Raw genomic sequence first — 21,683 nt, 5'->3', positions numbered from 1 at the left:
TAGGCCTGAGCGTTCGGGTACCCGTTGGCGTTCGGATCGGGTTTTTCGGATTTTCGGGTTTTCGGGTTTACGCTCCTAGGTCCCATAGTAAAATTTCATTAGTACGGGTCGGGTTCGGATAATAATACTTCGGGTTCGGTTAAAAATTTTATTGCATCCTAAAACCCATAAAGTAACCATATATCATTCGGATTCGGGTTATATCGGTTCGGTTCGGATATAACCAAAGTAAAGAAAACAAAAACTTAAAGAAAAACAACTAAATTAATAAAAATTAATCTATCACACATAAAATTGCTAAAATAACAATAAAATATTAAATCAAGTATAAAAACAAACATTATTTATAAACAATATACATTATATTATAGAGAGTTGACTTGTTATTCCAATGAACAGATTATAAATTACTTATTTATAATAACTAATTGTGTACTTAAAATATTTTTAATATTGTTAATATTTATTATTATATATCATATTACCACGAATATTAAATTTAATAACTAAAATACTTATATATATTTCAAAATATTTATATTAACTATTAGTTTCGGATTTTTCGGGTTACCCGTTCGAGTTCGGTTAATAACACTTCGGATTCGGATATTTTTTATACCACCCTACAAGACCCGTTCGGGTATTTTTATATTTCGGGTCGGATAACGGGTCGGGTTTTTCGGTTCGGGTTCGGTTCGGATTTCGGGTTCCGGATTTTATGCCCAGGCCTAAGTGAGGAAACAGATTACACTACTAGTGTAAGCTGCATGAGGCAGGAATTGGTGTGATGTGTCGTTGAGAATAAAACAATGATGATGTTTCAAAGATTTGATTAATAAACTTAATCAGAGTCACATGTCGCAAATTAATATCTACCTGTTGCTACTCATCTGTCCTAACTGTCATAATTGAATCCACGAATAATTATACCTTGAAACAAAATGGTTAACTTAGTATGTTTAATACCTGTAGTCGGATATACTGTATAAAGTCATACATGTTTTTTTACTTATAGGATATAGTTTGGAGCTGGTCAATATAATTAATTCCGGTTAGAAGAAGGATTCATTGGTTAGTTATAACTGAGATTGGTTTAGAGTTAGCATTTTAGCTTTATGTTTTGTAGCAAAGTTAAAGATGTGGCAGTTGACCATAAAAACGTTAAGATCTGGTTCGGGTTTGGGAATATAAAACCGATTTAAAGAGATCAGAGAAACGGCACGTTATGACAGAGTGTCACAGTCTCAGAAGCTGCGGTTACTAGCAAGTAGCATCTTAACCTCTTTGTGTGTTCTCACTAGCATCTCCCGTCTCTCTCTCTCTCTCTCTACTGTATTATATATAAACCCTTTCTCTCTTCGTCCAAATCAGAGAGATACCACAGATTGCGAAAGATATGTCTTCTTCGTCACTCTCCTCCATTATCCTCCTTCTCCATCTGTGTTTCTGCCACGCGTCCCAAGGTGCTCAACATGCAACATACATCGTACACATGGCGCAATCTCAGATGCCGTCGAGCTTCGACCTCCACTCCCTCTGGTACTCCTCCTCCCTCAGATCCGTCTCACAATCTGCTCAGCTCCTCTACACCTACACCAACGCGATTCACGGTTTCTCCACCCGGTTAACTCCCCAAGAAGCCGAAACGCTCGTGACTCAGCCAGGTGTCATCTCCGTTCTACCTGAGCACCGGTACGAGCTACACACCACTCGCACTCCGCTCTTCCTCGGCCTCGACATCCACAACGCCGACCTCTTCCCCGAAACCGGTTCCTCCAGCGACGTCGTCGTCGGAGTCCTCGACACCGGAGTCTGGCCAGAGAGCAAAAGCTTCTCCGACGTTGGATTCGGTCCGATCCCGTCCACGTGGAGAGGCGGATGCGAGTCTGGAACCAACTTCACAGCCTCCCACTGTAACCGCAAACTAATCGGAGCTAGATTCTTCGCTCGCGGCTACGAAGCGACGATGGGACCGGTCGAGGAGTCCAAAGAATCGAAGTCTCCTAGAGACGACGACGGTCACGGGACACACACGTCGTCAACCGCAGCCGGATCCGTCGTGGAGGGAGCTAGTCTGTTGGGATTCGCTAGCGGGACGGCTCGCGGGATGGCTCAGCGCGCTCGCGTGGCTGTTTATAAAGTCTGTTGGGAAGGTGGTTGTTTCAGCTCCGATATCTTAGCTGCCATCGATAAAGCTATTGACGATAACGTCGACGTTTTGTCCATGTCTCTCGGCGGTGGAACGTCCGATTATTATAGAGACAGCGTCGCGATCGGAGCGTTCGCAGCGATGGAGAGAGGGATCTTGGTCTCTTGCTCCGCCGGTAATTCCGGTCCTAGTTCGTCCAGTTTATCGAACGTAGCTCCCTGGATCACCACCGTTGGTGCTGGTACGATAGATCGTGATTTTCCCGCGGTTGCGGTTCTTGGAAACGGGAAGAATTATTCTGGAGTCTCCTTGTTTAAAGGAGACGCTCTTCCCGCTAAAACGCTGCCGTTCGTTTACGCGGGGAAAGCTAGTAACGCGACTAATGGGAATCTATGTGGGACCGGGAGTTTGATCCCGGAGAAAGTGAAAGGGAAGATCGTGATGTGCGATAGAGGAGTGAACGCTAGGGTTCAGAAAGGTGAGGTGGTGAAAGCTGCTGGTGGACTCGGGATGATTCTGGCTAACACGGGGGAGAACGGAGAGGAGCTTGTGGCGGATGCTCATTTGTTACCCGCCACCGCGGTGGGAGAGAAGGCCGGTGACATTATCCGGCATTACGTCTTAACCGATCCCAATCCAACCGCTTCGGTTTTGATCCAAGGGACCATCGTTAACGTCCAGCCGTCTCCCGTTGTTGCGGCGTTTAGCTCGCGAGGGCCCAATTCGATCACGCCGGATATTCTTAAACCGGATTTAATCGCTCCCGGAGTTAATATCCTCGCCGGTTGGACCGGGTCCAAAGGACCTACCGGTTTAGCTTCCGATGCTCGACGTGTGGAGTTCAACATCATCTCGGGAACGTCCATGTCTTGCCCTCACGTGAGCGGTTTAGCTGCTCTTCTCAAGTCCGTGCATCCGGAATGGAGCCCTGCCGCGATCAGATCGGCTCTCATGACCACCGCTTACAAAACATACAAAGATGGAAAACCGATCCTCGACGTCACGACGGGGAAGCCTTCAACGCCGTTTGACCACGGTGCAGGACACGTGTCACCAACAACAGCCATCAATCCAGGACTGATATACGATCTAACGACGGTGGATTACTTAGGCTTCCTTTGTGCATTGAATTACACACCGTCGCAGATCACAAGTGTATCGAGACGTAATTACACTTGCGATCCGAGTAAATCGTACTCTGTCGCTGATCTAAACTATCCCTCGTTCGCCGTCAACGTTGACGGCTCTGGCGTGTACAAGTACGCACGCACTGTCACGAGTGTTGGAGGAGCTGGGTCTTACTCGGTTAAAGTAACTTCGGAGACAACAGCAGTTAAGATTTCGGTTGAACCGGCGGTTTTGAATTTCAAAGAAATCAACGAGAAGAAATCTTATACAGTGACGTTTACAGTAAACTCGTCTAAGCAGTCTGGACCCAACAGCTTCGGGAGCATTGAATGGTCAGATGGAAAACACGTCGTGGCTAGTCCCGTGGCGATTAGCTGGACATAGTTGTATAAATTATGACAAAATTAGAGCGCTTGATGGAAAGAATAAAGTCACGGACATTGTAGTGCCGTTCTTTGTAATAGCTCTCTGTTTCAAAGCGAAATTAGCATGCGGTGTGTTCTTGGGCTTTATCTAGTATGTTATTGAAATTTCTTTGTCTCTCCTTGCTATCTCAAAAGAAAGAAAAATACTCTCCGGCCACAAGGATAAGCTGCGTCTCTACGTGATTCATCATTTGATTTGAATCTTTAATTTTCAAAAAAAAGGTACCAAAAGTTTAGACCATACTAACTGCTAGTGTGTTATGAGTTATGTCTATTTTTTTTTTTTGGGGTCAAAGTGTGTTATGACTACTTTGACTTACTAGGTTAAGACAAATTACTTTCTGAGATGATTTATTTCATGACTAGATTTTGGTTGGTTATTGGGGGTTTGGAAGGACGGTATAAGATAATGGGCTTTATATTATTGGGCTCAATAGAGATAATCTTGTTACTTTTTTCTAGATTTTTATTTAACAATTCTTTTATTTAAATAAAATGAAAAGTAAAAAAAACATAAAATAATATAAATACAATCATATGCAATTCTAATATTATAGAGCATTACAACATAAACATTGAAATCTGGAACAACTTTTTTTTTTTTTTTCAACTTCTTTTTATAAAAGCCTCTTGGACTAAAGAAGAGTACAATATTGGCATTAAGGCCCAACACAAATAAACAAAAGGATGACACAGCTTATAACACGTGTAGGGTAATTTTTGAGATGCTGCTACGTGGCAGGAACTTGATGTTAACGAGGACACCAATCTTCTCCACCGCTCTTGAGCTCTTGACGTAACCGCCTTCGACTTTGTCACCGGAGAAACAGTGCCGCCGGTATGGTTCTTCATCAGGAGCCGCCACAACACCTTGATTTGCCAAGACTTGTACTCCCAACGAAACCTCTCGCTTTAAACCGAAACTCATTAACCAGAAAGTCATGTTTCACCAATGTTTAATCCTGAGGAAATTTAAGTCAGTTGAAATAGAGATTCTTTGACGGACCGTTAGAAACGCCATCTCTGCTGAATCTTCTTCAAAAGACCTAAGAAATCCAAACAAACTTTACCCTTTTTTATTAGAGAAGCTTTGCCTTAAGCCAAACATGGCTAGATCTAAGTCAGCAAAGACTGATTCTCCATTAAACAGTGGAAAAGCTGATTAGGAGAAACATCATATATGATCAAGAGTTGACGGGATTAGAGTTACGCATGCGAAAGGTTGGAACTTGAAAACTAAACCATCGCCTAGCGAAGTTTGATCTGCAACGAAAGAACATATCCGCTAAACGGAAGTATAAACATCAAAAAACAAAAGGCAAAGAAAATACTAATATGTTACAAACAAAAGGGGTGGTGACCGACGGTGGGGAACCGCCGGCCCCCGAAGCAAACTTCAATTAGACGCTTTTTAGTGAGAAGTTGGAGGTTTTAGAGAGAGAGTTTGTGTTGGAACAACTTTCTTCTTCATCATTTTGTTTCTTTTATGGAACACCATTTACATGTGGCTATCATTTTTTGCCTATCGTTTTAAAATAGTTAATCTCACTTCCTAAATACTAAACTTTAAATAGTAATCATTAAAACTTATTTCAATTTTTAAAGTATTTTTTACTGAAAATATTTTTAAAATTAGTATCCAGGTATCACAAAATCCTAAATCTTAATGCTACAGTTTTTTTGAAAAATTATATCCCATTTAGGATATTTCAAATTTCATTTAATCTGTCAGAGTTTATGCTGTTAGTAGATTTCATTCAATATCTGTGTTCAAAAAAAAAAAGATTTCATTCAATATATGGCGTTTAGGTTGTTTGAAGCTGCAAGTGTAGCACAAATGAAAACAGTCCTTTCAAGGTTGATGAAATGGCTAAGATCAACTTTGTTAATATTAGATATTCAACCGACGATCACTAATGTTGTTATTAGGAAGAAAAAAAGCTAATAAGTTTAGTAGAGATTGAAAATTTTATTTATTACTCTAGGTTCACGAACCGAGATTTTGCTCATTCGACTTCCGCTCTATACATTTCTTAAGTCCCAAAATTCTTAAATGTCTAATCTGAAATGAGAAAGAGAAACAGAGAGTTTTTTCTTCTCTTCCTCCAGATTTCCATAGCGGTTGGTTTCACATATTGATTGTAACAGTTACTAAACTCTCCCTTTTCTACTCGATTCTCCCGACTCCAATTTGACTCATCGGAATCATCCCATTATGGTTTCTCTGCATCTCCATCATGTAACTCCTCACCTCCGCCTTTATCATCTCCTGCATCATCGCCATAAACTCCCCGCCGTTCCCAGCAAACGACTTCCCCATTTCCTCAATCGCACCTCGGAATCCGACAGAAAATGGTAACAGCGACTCTGTTTTTTTGTTCTGTCGGCTCCAAGTGTTGTTGATATTAGTTGACTCGTGACTACGGTTTGACTCCTCGCTGACGTCAGCACCAGGAAGCGACAAGCTCAGCGAAGTCGCGGGGTCACCAGAAGACGACGACGTTTCGATGGGAAGCGGCAGCGCGACACCACCCGCACGTGGAACGGGCCTGAAAAGCCCAACAGAGTGCAGAACCGGTATCGTACTCGAATCGCTGACATCAGATCCAGTTGGGCTTCCTGGGCTCATATAAAGCCCAGTAGCAACTGGTGGACATCCGTCGCTCACCGATCTCTTCGCCGGCCTTCGATCCTCCTCCTCCTCCTCCTCCGCCGGAGCCCCGTAACGGTGGTCGAAACCACCGCATTTCCTCTTGAGCGTCGAGTTCCAGTGATTCTTCACGGCGTTGTCCGTACGGCCGTTGAGGAGACGGGCTATCGTGGCCCATTTGTTACCGAACTGAGCGTGCGCGCGCGCGATCGTCTCGTCTTCCTCCGCCGAGAACGGCCGGTGCTCGACCTGCGGCGAAAGCTGGTTGCACCACCGTAACCGACACGACTTTCCCGATCTACCGGGGATTGATTTGCTAATCACTGTCCAGTTTCTCGGACCGTATTTAACAACGAGCCTACGAAGCTGCTCGTCTTCTTCAGGACTCCATGGACCTTTAATCCGATCCGCCATTGGTTTTTCAAATAAAATTAAAGATTTATAGTGATTTTCTCTCTGTTTTGTTGAGAGAGATGAATTAACACAACAAGTTCGAGAAACTAACGAGAGGACAAAACTATATTTATACAGCAATTCTCTACGAGATTTTTTAACCGGAAACCGGTTTAGACTGTAGAGAAGTCATGGGCAACGCTTCTTCCACGCAAGCGGTTCTCCAAAGTTTGCGATACAGCTGTGAAAGGACACGCGTCGTAACATGGCTACGTCGATGTGTCGTTTTTTGTCGTTTTCCTAATGATTTTTTAATAGATCGCAGGTTTCGTACATAGGAGCGTGGAGAATAATCGAGCTCAATGTATAGGGCTTGTGAATGCACGCGCTTATAAAGAGAGTGGTGAAAGTGGGAAGTTAAAGAGACAAAATCACGAAACCCAACTAGCAAAGCTATGATAATATTCGCACATTTTGAGTTGAATTTAAATTAAATTTAATAAAAGACGATAACGGTTAGGTTCGGGTAAGGACAGTTTTTTTTTATGTTTAGTCTGACTTTAGAATAGCAAAAGCCAGGCTGTATACCACTCCACAAACTTTCTATAATAATATCTACTTTACATAACCAGTTTTCCGGGTGTAGAAAAACTAATCAATTTGTCTACGAAACTGTATAAAAAGAAGCAAATTGTCATTAAAAAGGGAATAACATTAGTAATAGACAAAAACACAACATACCTAATCCATGTTTGTAATCGTGTTTTTTGGCAAAGACTAATGTTAAGGTTGGTTTAAATGAATAAATAGAACAGTTACGGTCTGTTTAACTGTATAAACCGAATGTGAAACCAAATTTGTGACATATACTATCGAAAATTTATGAGAAATATAGTTAAAGATATTAATGTTGAGTTTAAGAAACGTGATGTAAATGAGCGGCTATCAAAACAGATAGATAGACGTTGGTGACGTGGAAGAAAACGACAAGATAGGTTGCCGAACTGGAACGCAAAATCACACTGCCTTTATTTCCTGAAAATATGTATATAATTGTGATTTATTCCGCGAAAATGAAGCAAATACAGGCTGTAAACTTGTTGATTGATTTTAAAAATATTTAATAAAATCTCTAATTGTAATCCATTTTACGACACAACGCGTATTTAAGAAGGGTTCTTGATCTGTACGGTACGAGTATGGTCGGGAAAATTCAGATTCTCTTGTTAAGCCGCACGCTCCCAACGCCGTCCACACCTTCTTCCTATCCTTCCTCCGACCTTTATTTAACGATAAACTATTTTTTAAGTACTGTTTAATCAGTTTATGCTTTTTATATCAACAAAACGAGAGGCTCACAAAACTAATAACAACAATGGACTTGGCAAACATTCAAGAAAGGCAGCAACACGCCCACAAAATTTATTTCTTTTATCTCATCGTTAATTCTAAATTTTCAAATCTACGTCCTTATACGAGAATGGCGATTTGATTAACATTAAAAGATTTCTCAATGCATTAGATTCGACTTTTAATTGACGCATGGTGTAACAAAATATATGTCGAATTTAGTGCTTGTGGTCACGAGCGAGATAGGTAAATAGTAAATCAAACATAATAAGTTTAAATTCACTTCTTCTCGGTTGAGATGTTTCTATTAAGCGTAATGCCATGTAGCTGTACCTTGCCTATTTGCAATTAGCCCATCTTTTAGTATTGGTTTACGTTACATTTTTTTGCGAAACCTGAAAAAATATAATACCCTCTTTGCTCGTGGTTGCTAGGATCACTGGTCGATTGTTGGTTTGAGTCTGCTAGTTTTCAAAGTATTTTTACTGGACTTTTGCATTAAAATTTTCCTCAAACAACAAATAAATAGATATTCATTCCGTTTATTTTAATTCTACATATTTTCTATATAAAAACTTTATTACACATATATTTATTCATATTTAAACAAAATGAAAAATAAAATAGAAAATAAAGTTAATAAATTATGAATTGAAAAGTTAAAACGATACTTCTTTTTTTACAACAATTTTTTTTTCCTACAACGACACTTAATATGAAACGGATAAATTATTTTAATTTTAATATACGATATTAATGATTGATTAACAATGTCTTAATTATTCACAAATCTTGGACAATTCCATTTTTTTGAAGATTTGATCAGATTTAGTTCTTTCCCAGATTGTGATACATTGTTATTCATTTCTTCTTTACAAATCACTATATCATGACATCTGATGAGCGATAATCTAAGGTTTAGAACAATAATTCGAAATAATTCATTGGTTATCGTCTCAACATATAGCTCGTACTCGATAGTCGATACTAAGATGTACTCCTATTCAAAACATAACATACGAAGATCTTTGATAAGAGAACACAAAAACATCCAAAAATGTAGGAAACTTGAATACACAGCGGACATGACAATTATTGGAGTGGAGATATTTTTTCGGTTATGATCTAGCGTAATAACCACCAGAAAATTGACAAGAACATTGAAAACATTAAATAAAACACCGTCCATATAATATTTTATATAATCACACACCGTCCAAGGTTACAACTTACAACTGTATATTTTCGGTCCAGAAAATCATTGACCCTCTTGTAGAAAAGAGATAGTGGTGCAGAAATAAAGGCACGTGGAACATGACCTAACTCAGTACAATACAATTTAAAATTCTCAAAATCACGAGAACTGGACAAAAGCTTAACAGCTGTTTTCCAGGAAGCGCACGTGTACATGTCTAATACTTCCACGTGTAAGTGCTAATGACATGTAACGTTCAAAATTCTTTACAGGGCAAAACTACTCTTGTTATGTTCCTCCTGTCGTGGAACTGTAATTGCTATTGGTCAATACGTGGTTAGATATATATTCTTCCACTTGCATAGTTTATTATTTTGTTAAGGTCTTCATTTGTTTTAGCGGTTTTATTCGGTTTTGTTATCATAAATTCGTCACAAGTAAGAGAAGTGTATTCGCCTTCTTTAGCTTTTTACGTTTTGATTGTTTTTACCAATTCAGAGTATTGATTGTCATCGGAGTATTGATTTATACATTACTTTTCTCCGGTACACCAATTAAGCAGTATGTATTTGTACATAATTTGAAAAAAGCTGAACATTACCCTAAAGTAGATATGAATATTAAAATTTATACCTTATGTATTTCAGAATCTCCTAACGTATATATTTATTAATTAATAAATATATAATCAACTCGGAAGAAAAAAAAAGAAAAACTCGGAAGAACGATGCTCTAGAGTAAAATCACTATCCACATCCGAATGTGTTTTTAATGTATATTTGAGTAACTTAACTAAAAACACCAATGAAGCTGACAAAAAAAAAACTAAAAACACCAATGCTGTCAAATTACGTAGATGCATAGAATAGAAAGATGCTGTTGAATAGTATCCTTCCGTTCGCTCTTATCTTAAGCCGTATGCCCATTTTGTACCTTCGCTCCCACACGTGTGCATGTATGTATATATCCACTACGACCACATCTCATTTAATGGTCATCACTGAAACGACGGTGTTTAGTGACCTTCGTGCTTAAGAATTAAGATAATTATTAGTATTGGTCTTTTCATGTGTGCTTGAGCGACACACATGACACACCTAACACCTTTACTAGCTTGATTCAAAAGGGATTCTTTGTTGGACGATATAGAAAAGTGACTCTTTTGCATGGAATCAAAACATTTTCTTTCAGTACCTACCAAGTACCGGCCCTTTAGTTTGATTTGTGAAACTTGGTCGATTTGTATGACTATAAACTTAATCAGTCCACTTTAGAATCCGGAACTCATATGATATAGGTTTTGAATTTGTTTTTGTGTAAACTCTAAAGGTTGTTCCATGGCTTTTTTTTTAACAAATATTATAATTTTCCAAAAGTCATGCAACTTAGACCATGCTCATCAATGAATTCCCGGTTAGGATCTGTAACTTTAATTTTTTATTAATTTTTTTTTTCGTTTGATTTTTTTTAAAAAGTTGACCTATAGTGGGCCGCTACGTGGCGTGGAGCCCACTAAATAGTTATGAAACAGGTTCATCCCGAAAGGGCGGGACGAGAGGAGTTCAATGCTGTAGTATATTATAATATTTTTTTTTCCTGGGACGCGTGTGAACCTTTTGAAAAAGCCTTCAATGCTCATGTCCCTATATAACCCAAAACAGTGATAATGTGTATACGTAGGCACATATAGCTAGGTAGTCATGTAAAAAAACTTATATAGGCTTAGTCTCTCGACAAAAGTGAATGTTATCTATTATATATTTCACCATGTATATATGTACGGATTTACGTACCAAGGCAATAACGTATGAAGAATCCTATGACTGGAATGTGGTTTTTTTTACGGCACTGGAATGTGGTTAATTAAATAAAAATAACAACGTTACTTGATTCATTTAATCTACCATTGGATCTGATCGTGTGAATAGTCCAAAGTTACGCTTATAAACAAACAAGTGATAACCCAAATCACAAAACAAAAAAGAAAAAATAAGTGATAACCTAGTGTATTGTCAGTTAAAGAAAAAAAATTAGTGTATTGTAAAGTTCTGTGAATTAATGCATGGTTTAGTTTACATAATATCTAGTGGTTTTATGAAATTCACAACCCAAATACATGTACGATGCATTTATGTGTTTAAATCTGTGAGACATAGAAGAGAGAGAAAGTTCCAACTTCTAACTAGAAAGCGGTTCTGAAAGTGGTTGTCGCTCGGTGGCCGGTGGCTTTTGCCGCCGATTACCATATCCCTTTTTTTATTTGCGTCATCTTCTTTTAGTAGCGTAAGTTGTCTCGGCGTCCTCTGTTTTGCGATCTTTCTGACGTAGCTGGGTTCTTAGCTCTGCATGTTTGGATTTTGTGTTCCGGTATCACACCTTATGTTCGGTGGATGACCGGCTTTGTCTCTGGGGCCGTGCCGTCTTCTCTGATGATGGTCGCCGACTTTGATTCCGGGAGTGAAGGCTTCCTCAAGCTTCGCGTCGCCGGTGGTTCTGTTTCTTCAAACAAAAGCGTGGTGGGTGTGTTGATGTTTCCCGGATGAGATCTCGATTGGTCGATGTAAGCTCTCCGTGGAAGGATAATTCGGTGTGGAAGGGAGTCGAGTGGTGATTCTGCTTCCGGTGGTTTGTGGGGAAACGTCTGTGAGTTTCTTCCGACGGTGATTCTCGAAGTGACGATGTCATGTGATGGTGAGGCCGTGTGTTTGGTTTCCGTAGAAACTCCAATACAGTCGATGGAGTGGTTAATGTGGTGGAGGTTCTGTGTCCCGGTGGATTCCGGTGGTGGTTTGGCGTCTCCGGTAACGGTGGCAATCTGTGATGAAGATGAACCGTCCGTGTGACGCGTGGTCTCCTCGTTCGGAGGATTTCGACACGTGCATCGGGTTCGCTAATTCTTGGACGTGTGGCCGATGATGTAGTCGGTTTTTCGGCTTGTGGGCTTTAGTTTAGTAGTGTTTATCTAGTCTTTTTAGTTTTGGACTTTTTATTTTGTCTATACTGGTTTGTGGAATTTGCCTTTGGACTTGAATGCTTAATAAAAGTTTAGACGGAAAAAAAAAACATGTACGATGCATTTATATCAATTCCAAGTATTGATCAGTTATAGTTTTTACCAATAATATAATGCATGGTGTAGCGTCGTCATACGAGTCATCAACTGGCAAAAGCGATGCCAATATGCATAAAGTTAGAAACAAAAGGACAGATTGCATCAAAGTATGAATCTTTTTCCCCACATTGCTCGCCGGCTTTTGTTGACTTTATTTTAACAATTTTCAGAACCCAAAAATCAAATTACAATAAAACATTACTATAAGTAATATCTCTGCACCTTTTACCACCAAACACATCTTTTTTTTTTCACTTTCTTGGTACCTCTCCACATAAAAAAAAATTAGTTATGGTTATCTTCTTAATTTTCTGTGTATATTTGGTTTTATATATATATATTACTTCAGACGGCAAAAAAAAAAATCTTCTTAATTTTCTATCTGATGTCCGTAGATTTTCACAGTCACGGCATCGATCAGACTTTGACTTTTATTATCTATCTTTTTTTTGATGTGTATAGTGGTTGGTTGGTTTTAGCATCGCATTTCTATGGTATTCATCCAATTTGCCTCTGAGAAGTGGTGACTTACTCAACATCAGTTTTGCCGGCTTTTATTTTCGGGAGATGGTGGTTTCTTCGACACCGTCATCGCCTATTTTTTCTAGGTTTTTATTCCATTTTTTCCATCTATGAATATGAGACTTATCCGTTATTCTGCCTCTCGATTTTTGTCTATTAACGCATGCATGTATGATAAAAATGGAGGATCAATTGTAGGCATTTTAATCTTTTGATGCTTTCATAGATCCACCATGTTCCAGATCTGACTCCGCCGTCGACGGGGTGTCGGGATGAGTCTGTTATGTGGGCTTTTGTAGTATTGTATTTCGGACTTTGTTCCAGTTTGGACTTCGACTCGTTAGTTAATAAAAAACAGATGGCAAAAAAAAATCTCTCCATCCTTTTTTACGTTATCTCTGTACCTTGGCAAAAAAATTATATCTCTACTCTGTTTGTTGGTCATCACCATTTATAATATTTTTTATATTTTGAACAGCAGTCTGCTATAATTATTTTTGACTAAATGTGTTATAATTACTATTCAGAAACAATAATCCTCTTGTGGAGAAAAACATCGACTATCAACTTTTCGTGGAAAGCACAATGACGATGGATCTAGAAAGGCATAGGAAAATAATGCTATAAACTAAAATCACACTCTCTGTCGATAGATAACTCTTTTATACATTCTATCAAGTTGAGAAAACACCCGTGAAATAAGTTTCATACCGGTAGCATGAAACGAACCCATGATTTTATACATGCACGTCTGTTCTCAACATAGCTGTTAAAATAGAATGGCATTTCTAGTACTGTGAAAAAAGTGTTCGGCTGATCTAACTGAAAGTTGACACTTGACACCGTCACTGTGTCAGTTGTTGCTCATAAATATCGTATAGATATTGAAGTCATTAATTAGGAGTGTATGTGTGGTTAACGAATGGCCGAAGAAGAGCCGCCCTATAATTGGGCTTTTGTCGCCAAAGTGGTGGAACCCAAATTCAGAGTGGCCTGTGTGATTATGATTAGCTTGGTTGTCTTTTTCAATTATTTTATCTCTCCTTCTACTCTTCTTCGAACACTCAAATTAATCCAACAAGCTCTTGAAGAAAAAAACACTAGTAAACAAATAACACTGCTACAGAGAGAGAGAGAGAGAGAGAGAGAGAGAGAGAGAGAGAGAGAGAAGAGAGAGAGAGAGAGAGAGGAGAGAGAGAAGAGAGAAGAGAGAGAGAAGAGAGAGAGAGAGAGAGAGAAGAGAGAGAGAGAGAGAGAGAGAGCAAACATTTGTAACAACATATATAATATCATATGATAAAAATTATTTTCCTGGCTAATCTCTCAATTTCACATGTTCTCGTAATCATTTCAAATAAAAATCCCACGATGTAACACACACACAGACACCTTGTTTTGTTACACTATAATAATGTTTTCTTATTATTTTGCATGAGAAATTTTATAGTGTCAATCGGCCCAATATAAATATAGGCTCATTAAGTAGTTTTCTCACCAGTCGACGTGTGGAGTTCATCAAACTCATATGGCTGCTGCTAATATGACGGTGATCTCATCCTCATCGGCGTTATTATCCAGACGACTGAGATTGACCACACGCGCGAACGGTCACGATCTGCTCCAAAGAGAAGCGTCGAAGCGAGTCGTCGTATGCGGCGGAGGTGTCATCGGCGTCTGCACGGCGTATTTCCTCGCCAAAAAAGGAATTCTGTCACCCTCGTCGAAAAATTCGCCGTGGTCTGGTAAGTTGGAGATGTTGTCTTCGGTGTTTAGGGTGTACGGTACGAAAGCTCATAGCATAGTTCTTGAACCGAAAGAGCCGAACGCTGTAACACTTCATGCTCTTTTCTTAACTTATCATCCTTCCAACGGTGGTCGAGCTTTTGGACCCTGAAGTGTACCCTCCGACCCACAGGTTAGAGTTCGGTTCTTTTGTCTGGATTGGAAGATCAGATGACAATGAATGGTTTGTTTTGTTTTGACAGGTGAAGTGTACTTATGTGGAATGTCGTCACAGAAGAAGTACCTGATGATCCAGATCAGGTGACTAGCAATCCTGAATCCATAGAGGTTCTCAAAAGAGTAGCTAAAACAGTTTCGAGCTATCTAAATGAAGAAAACGCTCAAGTGAAGACAGAGCAAGCTTGTTTCTTGCCCACCACTGAAGATGGAGTCCCTGTTATCGGAGAGATTCCGGGTATCAACGGTTGTTATGTAGCCACATGACATAGTTGCTGGGGGATCCTGAATGGTCCAGCCACTGCTCTGCGCATTAGCTGAGCTGATTGTAGACGGTGTGGCCACTAGTGGTGGCCACTAGTGTTGATCTTCGCCGGTTTTGCAAACCAAGATCAATTGAAGGGTTTAGTAAACTTTTTATGCTTAATACCTCGTGTGTAAACGTTTAATATTTAATCAAAAAGGCTTTAGAAAGAGTGAAAATACAGCTCGATACAAAATTTCACTGGCTTGCATGTCGTAACATTCAAAGCTAAAATGTCATATACTATTTAATTGGATTAGTGAAATAGTTTAAAGCTTAATCAAAAAGGAAGAAGAAGAGAGAATCATCTTTCCAACAATTGGATTAACTGAATGAACACATAAAGCTTTATAGAATTTCAGTTTGTGATGGGCTTTCACTTCGTACTATTTGCTTACGCGTTAAGGGTCATTACCAATCTAATTAGGGTCCGACTGGGGTTAAGGCTTTAAAAGCTTCGTGCGAATAGAAAGACTCTAAAGCCACTTTTTGTCAATCATATCTCTATAATATTATTTGAGAAATCAGTTTCATATGTGTCGATCTCACGTTAACACTCACACAATATTTGATTACACTGATATCTTTAATGAATTAAAAATATATACATTAAAATACTATTATTGATTTTTATTAGTTTTATTATCAAAATTTTTCCATATAACATATATATTAAAAAAGAAACATTTATAACTTTGAAAAGCAAATTTAAAAACGAAAATATATGTCTACTAAATATGATTTCATAAAAAAGGAAAATTTACACAGATAATAATATTCTATTTAAAAATATTTTAAATAACATAAAATATAACTTTCGAACTAATAAAATACTTCCTTTATATCTATTGTTTCATAGATAAAAATCTATATATTTTTTATATAATGTAATTTCATAAAAAAAGAAATTTCACAATAATCTTGATATTATGAAAAGAAATATTATTTATTTTAAAACATAATTTTACACAATACAAAAATATATATTTTCAAAGTAATAGAAATACTTTTTATACATCTATCTAATTTCTCAGATGATTACATAAAATAATTAAGTAACATAAACTGATATATGTTTAATTGACTAAAAATAGTTTATAATTACTTTTATTTATTTATCATATATTTATATATTTTGTTGATTATAATATCTTTCAATTATAGCAAAAAAATATATATATAAATTATATTTTACTTATATAATATAATTTATAAAATATATTCACAAATTTTTACTGCTTATTTTTAAGAGATATTAAAAATATTATTTTAACAATAAACATCTTTTGATCAAAGGGTTTTTAACGTAAACCCCCTGAACTATATTTTATATTTTACTAGATATGAGCCCGTTGCGTTGCAACGGTTTTGTTTGATGTTTTAATTTAATAAAAAACATAAAATAATAATCATTTATTATAGTTTTATGATTTATTTGTATACGTTGTGTAAGATTTATTTTAATAAAAATAATTTTCATACATAAGTTCAAGTTAAATTTATATTTTATAATAATGGCACATAGATGAATTGTATCAACTTACTACTTGGATTAGAAAAAAAACATTATACCTAATGTTTGAATTGAATCCAACCTAAATAAGAAATTGAATGAAAAAATAAGAAAAATTGATAGTCGAATAACGTAAATCAAGTAAATGATAACATTTACATTTTCTTTATGTACTAATTAATGATTTATTAAATAAGTTTTTAAAAATTTTATTTTGCTTGAATTGTTTTTAAAAAGGAAAAGTGATCTATTTTATAAATATCCTTTTTTATTTACAATAAAAATAAAAAATAATATTAAAATACTCTTTTAAATTTTTGATTAGGATAAAATAAAAGTAATCTATGATTTTAGCTAAATCATATATTTATTATTAAACAGTTTGGTGTATTATTAGGATTTTATCATTCATTTTAAATATTATTTAACTACAAATTTTCTTTTATAATTCTCTTTTTCATGATTTTCTAAAAAAGGAAAAATTATTGTTCATATAGCTTTTACTATTTTCATTTTAGATTTATAAAGGAAAATTACTATTAATTTACTATTTTGGAAAATATTTTTATTTACAATAATTTGTTTCACAGAAAAAAAATTACTATTATTTTTATATTTATTATTTAAAAAAGAAGCTTACTATTAAATAATTATTAGTATATAATTTTTTTTCGTTAACAATTATTTTATATAAACCTTAAAAAGGAAAAAATACTATTAAATAAATATTATAATTATATTTGTTCATAATTAAGGAAAATTATTTTCGTATAACGTTTAAATTTTCTATTTCTTGGACATAAAAGGAAAATATATTAAATAATTGTTTGTATGAACTTATTATTTGTTTACAATATTTTGTTTAAAACTTAAAAAGAAAAATACTATTAATTAACTATTTATATAAAAATTATAACTTAACTCATGTCATAATCTTAAATATACAATTGCCATGTGTCACGATCATATTAATTAGTAATTTTAAAGAACCAATCTTTATATAATAAGATTCGGGTAAAAACCCTCAATTAAGAAGGTAATGAATAAACCTCTCAAGTTACTTATCTTAATGAAAAAGACCATCCGTCTACACTAACGTTAAAAGCTGTGATTTGTCGTTAAGTTTGAAACTCAGCGTTTCATTAAGTGACCAAAAACGTCACAGCTTTCATATCTCTTCTTTTCTTTTTCCCAAAATCCCCAAATAAAAAATTTTAGGGTTCTTGCTTGTTCTTTCCAAATTTTCTCCATTCTTCTTCGTTCAGGTAAGCAAATTTGCGTGTTCTGATGTTTTCAATTTCGGTTCTTATGTCATTAACTCGTATGTGATTTGCTATTTCTTCATTTAAGTTGTGTTAATGTTTGAACTTTCTATTGATTTTAGTGTAAAGAGATAGATAGTAGGAGTCATAACCACAAATGGATTTAGATCGTGGAATACCCAGAAAGTATCAATGTGGGTTATTGACAATTATGTTGACTTTAAAAAAAAAAGAAAATTATGTCCATGTGGAGCTATCTTTGGTCCAGACCATATGTTTAAGTGGGCAGATGAAGCTACCGTAGAGAAAGAATTAATGGAGCCGAAGCAAGATGTTCTTGATATGAAGAAAGACATTGGAGAGAGAATTAGAAGTGTTGTTTGTGTCTTAAGCTCAAGTTGTTGCTGTTAATATTTTATCATTTATGATTCCTACCTTGTGTGTCGTATGAGTTGTTTGTGTCTCAGATTGTTGCTGTTAACATTTTATCATTTATGATCTACAATCAAGTTGCTAAGTCACTAAAATACACAAAAACATGAAAATTTCTTCGTAAACCTGATTTTTTTTTTTTTAAAGAAGAGTAACATGGTGTCGAGACAAAAGGGGACATTATTCTTATATAACACATAACCCTTATAGCTTATTCTATGGTAACCCACATTATTCTACATGACACACTTTATATGAAATATCTAATTCACCCTTAATGAATTTATTCTTTTTGTTTTATCTTTTTTTACTTTCAGGAATTTTTTTTTTTTTAAAAACAAAAAACAGAAAAAGAAATTGGTCTTCTTCAACATTGACGTCGTATCTCCTCCGGTAGCACGCGGCGTCTCCGATCTTTAACTTCAACGACATCATGCGGTGTATCCAGTACTCTCTGTAATCGTGACCATCTTTTCCTCTTCAAACTTCAAACGCATGATGGTTAAATGCTCCAACCTCCAATCAAAGTTGTGTTCGATAACTCGTAGGCAACATTTGTCGACTCCACCAAGTCGCCATCATCGCCGTGGATCTTAGATCCTCACCGCCGACTCCGCCAAGCTTTGATTTCAGTCAACCATGGATGACGATGGATTGAGAAAATCTCAATCAACCATGGATGAGCGATTGATTGAATCTGGTGGAAGAAGCAACTTTTCACTATTTGTGTTTTTGGTCCTCAGATTTTTTGTTTCTCTTCATTTTGATCCCAAACTTTCTAATTGACCAGATTTTTTTCTGATTTCAGCTTGAACTTTCTAAGAAATTTAAAACTTCATTTGGCTTTCCTATATTTTTCATGTGGTACAACTAAGGATTTTAATTTTTATAACCAACTATATCAGTCATATAGCCTGTTCAGAAGGCACTAAAGGGGGCGGCGAGTCCGGGTCTAGCGAGTTACCGAAAAATCGGAGAGTAATCGGGGATTACGCAGGGCCTAGATGTAATATGCATGTGTTTTTTATTTGTCAAACATTTTGATTAGAGTGTATTTGATACGAAAAGATCCCTAAATGAAATATGCATGTGTTTGTTTGAGTTTGATAATTAATTGTAACTATTTAGTAATGAATACTTATTAAAATCTGTCACTAATGAGTAAAAATAGTCAATAATATTTCAACTTTACGCGAAGAAAAAAAACTTAGACATCAACTCGGGAATTAGGCGGAAATTAGGTGGTCAACGTGGGAATTAAGCGGTCAAACGCGGATCAACGCGGGTCAACACCTGAATTCACCGATTTGATCAAACTCGCCGCGGTCAACCTCCAAACAGCAACTAGGCGATAACATTTTTCGAACATGGGTCCTATATGATCCATTTTTTCTCTTTGTTCTACTAACTGTACCAATTATATTAGTCATATATGATCTATTTTATAATTTTATGTCTTATATGCCTCATTTCCTTGATGGAAATACAACAAACATATACAAGTTTCACCATATTTTCTTGTAATATGTGTTTACAATTGGTCTATCTTTTATTTTTATTTTCACATCTATATAATGAAATAGATATTGAGGCGAGAAGATTACAACCCAATGTTAACTAACACATTTTGTAAAAAAATCATTATCAAAATCAAATATTATTGAAAATAAATTATTTATGTATTTTGACAAATGCAAACGGGAAAAGATTAGGCCAACATGTCTCATTGGTTATATATCATTTTATTGATAGCATCATTCATACAATGAAACAAAAACCAAATATCACCATATTAATTGCAATGTTGTACTTGTTATATACGTTTATAGTTGTACTAGTTATATTCAACATAGTTGGACTAGTTATACTGGTTAATGGTTATACTTAATCTAGTTGTACTAGTTAGAGTGGTACTAGTTGTGTACTAGTTTGCGTTGTACCAGTTGTACTAGTATAACTCTGTGTTCTTCAATGTCGTGAATTTTTCACAGTAAAGCTAAAGTTCGATCCAGATAAGAGGAAATCGATTAAGGACGATAATAAGTTGATCGATTGGGATAGAACAAAAAAAAACAAGTATAAATCTGGGTTAAGAACAAGAACAACAAAAACTGGATTGTGTAAGGTGAAGGAGAGATTGTGCTTGATTTGGGGATTTAGGGTTACAAATAGGTTAGATTCTGGGTCAGAAAACGGGTCGGATCTTGGGTGGATATTAGTGGCACGGGTTGTAAATAAGTAAATGTCTTCTGGTTTTTAGTTATTTACCTTTATTTTATCTTTAAATGTAAATGTAAAATAAATTTAAATCATGGTTGTGTCATTTTAGAATTTTTGAACTCCTTTTGGGTCACGAGAGAATTTGATCCTTAATTATATGTTCCATCTGCTGCCCAGTATACAACATTAATTCTCCTATATACAAGATAACTTTTTAAACTCATCAAACTCATTATGAAATCACAAGTAAGCAAAGTACAAGATGACTTACCTATTCATCTTCAAGCTCCAATTACATACAACTTTCACTTCTTTTTTTTCAGTTTGCCTCACGATTTCCTTCTCTCTTCGTTTCAATTTCGACACAGAACACAAAGAACTCTATCAGCCTCTCTCTCAAACTTTCCCTCTCTCAAATCTCACACATCGAAACTTAAAAACCCTAGAATTTGAGAAACTAGACTTCGTCATATGTCCTTGCCGTATGTTTTTGATAATTAGGGATTTTTTTCAAGAAACATAGATATTTTACACAAGCTTTACGTCGTATGCCTAAACTACAACTTAATTATATTAAACTAAATTAATATAAATTTTTATATAGTTATCAAAATTATATTAAATTAAATTAATATTAAATATTAATAAAATTACAACATAACATAAATAAATATTAAAATTTTTCAAAAATATTTAAACAGAAAATATACCCGGACGAGTCAGAATCTAGTTAAACGTTTAAGTAATACACAGTGTTTTGATTATCACATTAACTACATGATTTGTTGAAAATTAGGTTTAGTTTGGAAACTAAATTTTTTTTTCTTGGTTTGGTTTGGTTCGATAATCGATTAGTTTGGTTTTATAAGAATTTTTTTTACCAACTAGTACATTCTTAACCGAAATCCAATATAAAATAACCGAACTAACCAAAATTCAAACATAAATAACCAAAATTAATCGAGATAATTTAATTTTTTCAATCATTTAGATAGAAAATTTAACCGAACTAACCCCAAAATTAAATTCTCCTAAAATGTTTTTGGAAATAAAAATAACCGAAAACCAA

General features: G+C 35.8%; 2 protein-coding genes, 1 long non-coding RNA gene and 1 pseudogene across 3 annotated transcripts; 2 read left to right on the top strand and 2 right to left on the bottom strand.

The window, feature by feature from the left end:
* The first annotated feature begins 1,295 nt into the window (after positions 1-1,295).
* LOC108813595 (subtilisin-like protease SBT1.7) lies at positions 1,296-3,821 on the top strand. The gene has a single exon (XM_018586194.2). The coding sequence runs from the start codon at positions 1,397-1,399 to the stop codon at positions 3,659-3,661; it is 2,265 nt and encodes a 754-aa protein (XP_018441696.2). The 5' UTR covers positions 1,296-1,396; the 3' UTR covers positions 3,662-3,821.
* A 400-nt stretch (positions 3,822-4,221) lies between these two features.
* LOC108805895 (transcription factor MYB44-like) lies at positions 4,222-6,859 on the bottom strand. Its single transcript, XM_056989878.1, has 2 exons — positions 4,773-6,859; positions 4,222-4,664 (listed from the first exon to the last, which is right to left on the bottom strand). Exon 1 carries the CDS (start codon positions 6,764-6,766, stop codon positions 5,870-5,872), a length of 897 nt encoding a protein of 298 aa, XP_056845858.1. The 5' UTR covers positions 6,767-6,859; the 3' UTR covers positions 4,222-4,664; positions 4,773-5,869.
* A 10,982-nt stretch (positions 6,860-17,841) lies between these two features.
* On the top strand, positions 17,842-18,457 carry LOC130496171 (uncharacterized). Its single transcript, XR_008935238.1, has 2 exons — positions 17,842-17,965; positions 18,085-18,457. It is a non-coding gene; the product is annotated as an uncharacterized LOC130496171 (long non-coding RNA).
* Positions 18,458-20,800: 2,343 nt separating this feature from the next.
* The window catches only part of LOC108813547 (transcription factor MYB44-like), a 1,538-nt pseudogene continuing 655 nt past the window's right edge, over positions 20,801-21,683 (bottom strand).

The sequence above is a fragment of the Raphanus sativus genome, chromosome 6, assembly GCF_000801105.2.
Source record: "Raphanus sativus cultivar WK10039 chromosome 6, ASM80110v3, whole genome shotgun sequence".
Taxonomy (NCBI): Eukaryota; Viridiplantae; Streptophyta; class Magnoliopsida; order Brassicales; family Brassicaceae; genus Raphanus; species Raphanus sativus.
This window is presented reverse-complemented; position numbering and strand designations above follow the sequence as displayed.

Coding starts and splice junctions, on each gene's coding strand:
- LOC108813595 (XM_018586194.2), top strand. CDS start 1,397: ATGTCTTCTTCGTCACTCTCCTCCATTATCCTCCTTCTCCATCTGTGT.
- LOC108805895 (XM_056989878.1), bottom strand. CDS start 6,766: ATGGCGGATCGGATTAAAGGTCCATGGAGTCCTGAAGAAGACGAGCAG.